The following is an 8694-nucleotide window of genomic DNA, read 5'->3' as shown; positions in this document are numbered from 1 at the left end:
GTATGCCTCAAACTTAAACTTAAACTTGAATTGTTTTCTAAAAAAATTGAGTAAAATTACAATTGTGTATCATATTTATAGATCTAAAATTGGACAAACACATTATTATAAATTTACCGTATTCAATCCAAATTAAATTTATTCAACATATTAATAGAACTATATTAATAATTAATATTGGTTGGCACACATTTTTTTTAACTCTTTTAACACGATTTTGACTCATTTAACACGTTTTTATCAATTTAACACGTTATTTACTTGTTTAACACATTTTTTTACTTATTTAACACATTTGATACATTTAATACGTTTTGGTCCGTTTAAGATGTTTTTACTTCCTAATACGTTTTTGATTTGTTTGACATATTTTTTATTTGATTAAAATTATTTTAATTAATAAAATAAATTAAATTATTTAATTAATCCATATTAAATAAAGTTTTAAATAGAGTAAACTTTTATTTGTTTAGAATCAAACTATCGCATATTACAATTACAAAGATATATTATTTAACCGTCACATGGTTGAACTCCGTAAGTAATAAATATATTATATATTATATCTTAACATTTTCAAACTTTTTCCCACTTAATTGTTAAGGCCCAAGAGATCAACCTAATGAAAAAAACTTGAATGAAAAAATAGTTAAATTGATTTTATTTGAATAATTTGAACCAATTCAATTTAAACCAGACTTCAATTCAACCTAACTCAAATTAAATTAATTAATTAAAATTAAAATTTTAGATCTAGGTTAGGGTTTAGGCCAAGATATGTTTACAGTAAATAAATTTATGAACTCATTTTTTTATTAAATTTTGAAAATTGTCTTTCACATGATATATTGATCATTAAAAATCCCAGCAATAATATCATGGTTCTTGAATATTTTTACCCTATTTAAAATAACATTAGATATAATTTTTTCAACTGAATATCCATATATAAAATGAAAGAACTTTTATTACTCAATCATATCATGGTCAAAATCTACTATATTTTGTCTTATAACATTGATTAATACATCAATAAAAAACAGAATTCCACATGAAATTCATTTTGTCAAATATATTTGATCAACTTCATTATAACTATCAAAATTAAAGAATTTAATTGTCAATATAGGTATGATGAAAACTTCACAATTCCAAGCAACTATGCTCATTTATTGATATTATTTTCCATTTAAAGTAAATTTTAGATACCTTTACTCATATTGAAACAAACAAAAATACAGTATTATGACAATAAAATCTGATTACTAAAATTTAAGAAAAGTAAATAAAACAATTATTATTATACAACAACTATCTTCTCGACATCTTCTTCCCCTTGTTTCATTCCGGCCATAGTATCATACAACGGCCGGTTCAAAGTCTCCGGCAAACAAAACGCAAGAAATCCACCCAAAACGCCACAAACGCCAAACAACGCAAACGGAATCCACCCACCCATCACCACCACAAACGGCGTTAAAATCGCTCCCATCTGAGTCGCCTGAGAAGCACATCCCAACGCTGCGTTTCTAACCACCGTCGGAAATAACTCCACCGTATATATAAAAAGCAAATTATAAGTTCCCGCCATCCCAAAAATACCCAATATCCCACAAACCATTCTCAGCGTTTTCAATCCACCGCCGTGCCCAACTCCGATCAAGCTCCCCAACAAACAAAACAAACCGCTAAACCATAATGTCCCAATCGCTAACGGTTTCCGTCCATATTTGTCTAATAATAACGCGGTTATTAGAAACGCTGGCATTTCCGCGATTGCGTTTAGGAATACGTTTAAGTATAGATTTGTACCGAGATTTACTACGTTTAAACTCAGGCCGTAGTAGACAATGGAACACAGGAAATTAATCGTGATTGAGAGAAGTAACCTGACCCGTGTCATTGGCGTACGTATAACATCCATTAGAGATCCTGTCGTGACAACGTTATTGTTCGATACATCTTCAACATCAACAGTTAAAACAACGTCATCCGGGAGGTGTTTTTCGTTTGATTTCGCGATATCTTTCATGACATTCATTGCCAGATCTAGCTTTCCTCTGATTAAATACCAACGGGGAGATTCAGATACAAAAGGAAGAACAAATAATAGATAGAACAGAGAAGGGAGGGAAGTGGCGATGTAGAGAATTCTCCAAGATGGGAATGAATAAGCTATGCCGGAAAGAATGGCGATTCCGGTGGAGAAGAAGTAGAAAGTTGACATTCCGACTAGGCCTCGTTTGGATAGTCCTACGGGTTCGGTGGCGAGGACGAATGCACATAGGCCGACACCGCCGGTGCTGATTCCGGTGAGGAACCGGAGGAAAGCGTAAGTCCAGAGGTTTGGAGTGATGGCGGTGAGACAACCAAACAGGGCGTTAAGAATTGTGACTATTGTAAGTGCGCCTTTTCTTCCTAAGATGGAATCTGATAAGTGACCGAATGTTCCGGCACCTGACGTCATATATATACATAATCAATCATTAAACATGGTACAATAACTTTAAATTAATAAATATTTTAAATAAATAAAAAGTATCCTAATTTTATAATAATCATATAGTTGTTGATTTCTTCAATTTTTATTTTTATTTATGAATCTAGCAGGCTACACATGGTGTCAGTTTCACATCATTTTATGTTTATATTATCAATTGAAAAAAGTTTTAAATGAAATAGATCTAATTTTATATTTAAAAAATAAGAAAAAAATTTCAAGCAAGATATTTTATTTTTCACTTCAAAACAAAACAATAAATAACCTCGTAATCAGTGCTACAAACCGAGCCGCTATCTTGGACCATCGTATTTTTCATTTGGAGTTTTGCGAAATAAATCTTTTAAAATTGGAAAAATATATTATAAAATAAATCTTTCATTAAAGAGGCACTCAAAGATTTTTTTTTGTGTAAGTGCTTTTCCAAAAAAAAAAAAAAATTGTTTGAAATTATCTAATATTTTACTTTTACTTTAAATTTAATAAAATAAAATAATAATTCATCTTAAACAAATCTCAAATAATTCATTTTTTTTATTTGAAAATTTCATAAAAACAAATTCTAAAATCACAATATCAAACAAGCTCCATGCTTAACTCCACTAATAACTTCACTAAAGTGTTTTTTTGTATATATATATTTTATTAATAAAAAATTGACCAAAGGAAAACAAAAATCACCTATTTTCAAGGCTGATTTATTTTTAAAAATAATTTCCCTAATTGGGAATGAAAAATATAAATAAATTTACTTTTTAAAGAGGGTATAGTCAAATAATATTAATTATTTTTCAAAAATAAAAATAATAATATTATTGTGTGTTAATATAGGATATATATGAAATTACTAACCAATCATACATCCGGCGAAGAACAAAGATTGCACCACCCCAACTTTATACTTTTCACCGCAAATCAATCCCCACTCCGCCACCGTCGATCTTCCAATTCCTCCTATCCACTCCCAATTCCCGACTTCCACCCCACACACGTCGCCACAACCGCCTCCAACACACCGCCACTCGGGCTCGCGATCGGCGAAAATCATGACCATAGTATGAAAAGCTTCTAAAGCCCAAGCAAGACTTGTCAATACGAAGTGACGGAATTGCCATCGACCGAACTCGCCGCAGTACTTACGTAGCATATCGTCCATAGATAGTTTTTCGATATCAGATTTATGGGCGGAGGCCGGAGATATAAGCGGTGCCTTAGAGTCTGATTCACCGATCGCTGTCGAGGTTGACATCTTTGTTTGTGAATAGGATGATTGATGAGAGAATTAATTAGAGTTGTCTTGGTGCCCTATTTATTATAAATTTTGTGGACACGTGGATCATGATCTGGCGTTATCTTTCTATTCCGAGAATTTTAATTGTATTTTAAATAGAAATGGAAAAGGATAATATGTAGGCAGTGAATAGGTTAAATATAAATGCGTTTAAATATTTGAAACAAAAAATATTATAAAATTAACAAGTTAAATGTTATGAAAAATAAAATTTCATTAATTCAAATTAATTGATATCCATAAATATTAGAGAAAATCACAACAATATATTTGAATTATAGATGTATTATTTGATTATTTAAAAAGATTTTATATTAACTAATATAATATATATTAATTTTTATTATATCAAAGTTATATATTAATTTACACGTTTTCAGCACAAAGAATGTGTCTGTGTAATATGAAAACTTTTTTTTTTTATTTTAAAAAGTAAAAGTATTTTAATTATGTAGTTTTTTATTTTAAAAACCTTTATTTTATGTTAATTTGTTATTTTTTTCAAATAACTTTACATTAAACAAACTATATAAGGTATTATGTATGTAATCTTTATTAAGATTTAGGCCTTAAATTTATAGTATAATGATGATTCTGTTAACAAGATTATATTATTAATTATAGAAATATTTTCCAAAAAAACAGTAAAAGAGAAAAGGTAGTGTAAATAAAATGACAATCTTTTAATGTAATCTCATTTTATTAAGAAAACAATCAACCTTTTTTTGAAAGAATTAAAATTAAATCAATATATATTGAGAGACATTTAATTAAAAAAAATTGTGGTATATAACTTTATTTCATGAATTTTGGAAACTACTTTTATGGGATTTTTTTTAGTTTTGATAGAATTTTAATTAATTTAACAATATAGTTAATTATTGTATTAGTAAATTATTATTTTCTTATATATGTAATTCTATTTTGGTTCAATTATTTTTTTTAATTACTTGTTAAAATACTATATTTGTTATTGTTATTAATGTTTGATAATAAATATATAGATTTCTTTGATAGATTCGTTTCTTATTAAAAAACAAATTTCATTAAATGAATAAAATCAACCGTCATAATTAGTAATAAATTAAACCGATAAGATCTTAAAAATTGACAGCTACAATTTGAACAGACTTATCCAAATATAATATTATCATCTTATATTTCAAGAAAAAAAAAAGATAAAAAATATTAATGTACTTTGTCGACGGATAACATATTATATATTATTACTATTAAAAAATATGGAAATATAATAATGTCAATAAAAACATAAACAAATTCAACACGCCTGTTTAACTTTTATATGGTGCACTAAAAAAAACTGCTCATTTGTAATAAGTATCTTACAACTATCTTTACATTAAAAATTATCTTTAATATTTGTCTTAGCCTTATTTCGGAACTTCGCAACTACATTTCCAAGTACCGCTGAACATTGTAAGTACCTAATTACAAATTTGTATTTGTGTTTACACTCTGTTTCAATATAATTTCTACTAAATTTAAATTTATTGCAGAAAATTTACTTTTTCTAAAATTGTAAATGACCATAGTTAATATATATTTGCCATAAGATTTACAATATATATTTTATTAATAAATATAATGTTTTGTAATAGAAATTTCAATAAGATTAATCTATTTAACAATAAAAGTATATTCAACATAAACTGCAATAACGTATAAAATTATAAACTGTAATATGTTTCGCAATAGTTAATATAACAAATAAATGAAAATGAAGCAATAAAATTTACATCTCTTTGTTTAAAGTATATTAAACAAATATTACAATGTCTACACTATTTATATGAAAACGTAAATTCAACAAAAACTGCATTGGCTTATAAAATTATGTTATGCAATACTCTTTGCAATAATATATTAAATTTCTTGCTGCAATAATCTTCGCAATATCTATATTTATAATTTACATAATCAATTACAAATATATGTGCAATTCGATTTGCATTATTTCGTTTGAAATTCTATTTCTATTACAGAAATTATATTTTCGTATATTATAGCATTATCATTTGCATTTTACAAATCTGCAATTTTTTCGCATTATCACAGCTACAATTATATTATTGAAAAAACTGCAACTATTCCTGAAATTACCATATTCACAACTTTGCATTAATATTAACAATAATTGATACAACTATATTTACATTATTTGTAAGGCACGATTTGCATAATTTTAAATAATATATTTTCAAATTTTGCATTAAATTTGTATAATTTTTGTAACATTCAACGCATTATTTAAAAAACAAATATTGTAATTCAATTGAATTCGATGACAACTGTATATAAATAATAATCAAAACAAGCTTATATTCATCAATTTGAAATGATTTTTGTATCAATTCTTAATACACTAACATAAATTCATTACAAATCTGCAAATTAAATTCATCAACTACTTATGCATATTCCATAAATATGACTAAAAATATTAACAAAAACATGCCAAATTTTAGACAAAATGGCATTTCCAAATAGCTCATAATTATGCTAGCTTCAATCCATCCATCTCCATTTTTGCAAACCTGTATGAATTCAACAAAAATGAGAAATTAGATTTACTAAGTAGTTTATATATTGAACAATATACAATTCTAATTTTCTTACAGATTTTGAAGCCCAAGACCCATCCCACCCATCATGGTGCATTCTCCGACAACATTATACAACTCATATATTAGTAATAAAACTAAACCACTTTAAACCATAAACATGAATTTAAATCACTTAACAACATTAAAAGAACTCATATATTGAACATAAAACTTAATTACTTGAAACTTACTAAATAAATTTCATAAAACACTAACCTATTAATTAGACAACATTAAAAAAACTCATATATTGAACATAAAACTAAATCATTTGAAATTTTACTAAATAAATTTCATAAAACATTAACCTATTAATTAGACAATATTAAACATGAAACTAAATCATTTGACAACATTAAAAAACTCATATATTGAACATAAAACTAAATCACTTGAAAACTTACTAAATAAATTTCATAAAACACTAACACTAGTAGAAAAATAGGTATTAGTAAGGGCGAAAACCGTTACTGAAAGCATCGAAAACCGTTACTAAAAGCATCAAAAACCGTTACTGAAACATGTTTGTAACGACAAATAAAACCGTTATCATTCGTTACAAAAACGTACAAAATTCAAAGGCATCAGTAACGGCTTTCAAAAGTCGTTACTGATAGTCATTGAACAACAGTAACGGTTCTAGCCGACTTAAAACCGTTACTGAAAGGCATAGCTCATTAGTAACGGTTTTAAATACCGTTACTGAAAATAATTAGACAACAGTAACGGTTTTAGCCGTGTTAAAACCGTTACTGAAAGGCATAGCTCACCTGTAACGGCTTTCGAAAGTCGTTACTGATGCCTGTGAAGCTTCTGTGACGATTTCTTATTTGTTAAACCGTTTTTTCCCATATTTGTGCCTATATAACAATCATCAATAACCAAAAACCACAATCATTAATTCAAACAACAATCATCCACAAACTACAATCATATCATAAATCCATAAAAACCATTAATTAACGTACTTCAAATAACATACATTTTAAAAACTATATAAACCTTCAACTAACCAGAATTCAAGTGGGAGGGGCATCATCACTAGTCGAAGGGGCATCATTTCTAGTGGGAGGGGCAGGTGGACGTGGAGGGCGAGCACCGGGAATCATGGATAATAAGAAGTTCATCGTCTCCCTCATCTCAAGCATCTCATCCCGCAATCTATCACGCTCTTCAAATGATTGTTGTCTCTCCCTTTGGACTTCTTCACGTTCCATTTGAAGTTGTCTTTGTGCTTCTTCACGCTCCATTTGACGCTCGAGTAATGCTTCTTCGCGCTCTCTCCGTGACTGAAGTTTCTCCGCTTCACGCTCCTCTCGCATTCTCTACATCTCCTCGAGTAAAACTCGGTTTTCTTCACGGAAATGTTACATGTCACTGCGCGGTGTGCTAGAATCCCCATGAGCATCTGCTCTAAAACATGTAGGTGTGACACCTGAGCCCATACCCACGACTCGCTCATGTCCCTGAGACCTGAACGCATACTCAGCCAACTACAGGTCATTCATAGTCGGGTCTTCTTCTATAGTGGTTCGCAAGGCAGTCTACAAATACAAATTACATTTGATTACATACATAAAATAAATGAAACTAATAAACACGACTTACCACTTTTTCTTGAATAATAGGGGGACCTCCGGATTTGGATCTTGCAGAGTTGGTTTCTTCGTATAAGTGTGGAGAAATAATTCAGTAAAATTAGGTGAGGTACCGTTAGTCTTCTCCTGTACAAATTTAATAATTGATAAAAACGTAATAACATTATAAACTTTGTATTCAATGATAAAACGAACCATTTGCCTCTCTATTTGCGAAAATGAGACGATGCCCGCATGATTCTTGTACGCAACACGTGACCTATTTTGCGCATTCACATTACTTGTTTTCTGCAAATAAGAAAAGATTTATGTTTAATGAATGATTAATGTAAGAGCTCTTTATAAAAATTAACTTACCTTGAACTCCGGAGTGAGAAAACGACGATCAAGAAGATAATGCCAATCACTTAGTTCGATCTCTAGAGGGGGATTTGCCCTAATCGCTGCCTCGTTACCTTCACGAGCTTTAATGTACAAGGTGTTCCATTGACATCTCCATCTATCCCATAATTTGCTAGATTGAAATAAACCTTGTTTGCGATAGTTGTTGATGTCCTCCCCCACATCCACGAAAGGATCCTAAATAGTCAACATTAAAATACGATTATAGATTGTGATTAATACATAAAAATTAATTATATAATAAGTTACCGTGATAGCCATCCATATGTGATCTAGCTG

General features: G+C 29.1%; 1 protein-coding gene across 1 annotated transcript; it reads right to left on the bottom strand.

Annotated features, from left to right (window-relative positions):
* Positions 1 to 1205: 1205 nt before the first annotated feature.
* On the bottom strand, positions 1206 to 3755 carry LOC124945961 (organic cation/carnitine transporter 4-like). The gene is made up of 2 exons (XM_047486505.1): positions 3353 to 3755; positions 1206 to 2457 (listed from the first exon to the last, which is right to left on the bottom strand). Exons 1-2 carry the CDS (start codon positions 3747 to 3749, stop codon positions 1301 to 1303), a joined length of 1554 nt encoding a protein of 517 aa, XP_047342461.1. The 5' UTR covers positions 3750 to 3755; the 3' UTR covers positions 1206 to 1300.
* Positions 3756 to 8694: the final 4939 nt, after the last annotated feature.

This window comes from Impatiens glandulifera, chromosome 7 (genome assembly GCF_907164915.1).
Source record: "Impatiens glandulifera chromosome 7, dImpGla2.1, whole genome shotgun sequence".
NCBI classification, from domain to species: Eukaryota; Viridiplantae; Streptophyta; class Magnoliopsida; order Ericales; family Balsaminaceae; genus Impatiens; species Impatiens glandulifera.
This window is presented reverse-complemented; position numbering and strand designations above follow the sequence as displayed.

Excerpts from the sequence above, each read along its gene's own strand:
- LOC124945961 (XM_047486505.1), bottom strand. The coding sequence starts at position 3,749 with ATGTCAACCTCGACAGCGATCGGTGAATCAGACTCTAAGGCACCGCTT. Across the intron at positions 2,458-3,352 it reads CTTCGCCGGATGTATGATTG|GTGCCGGAACATTCGGTCAC; the intron begins GTTAGTAATTTC and ends ATATGACGTCAG.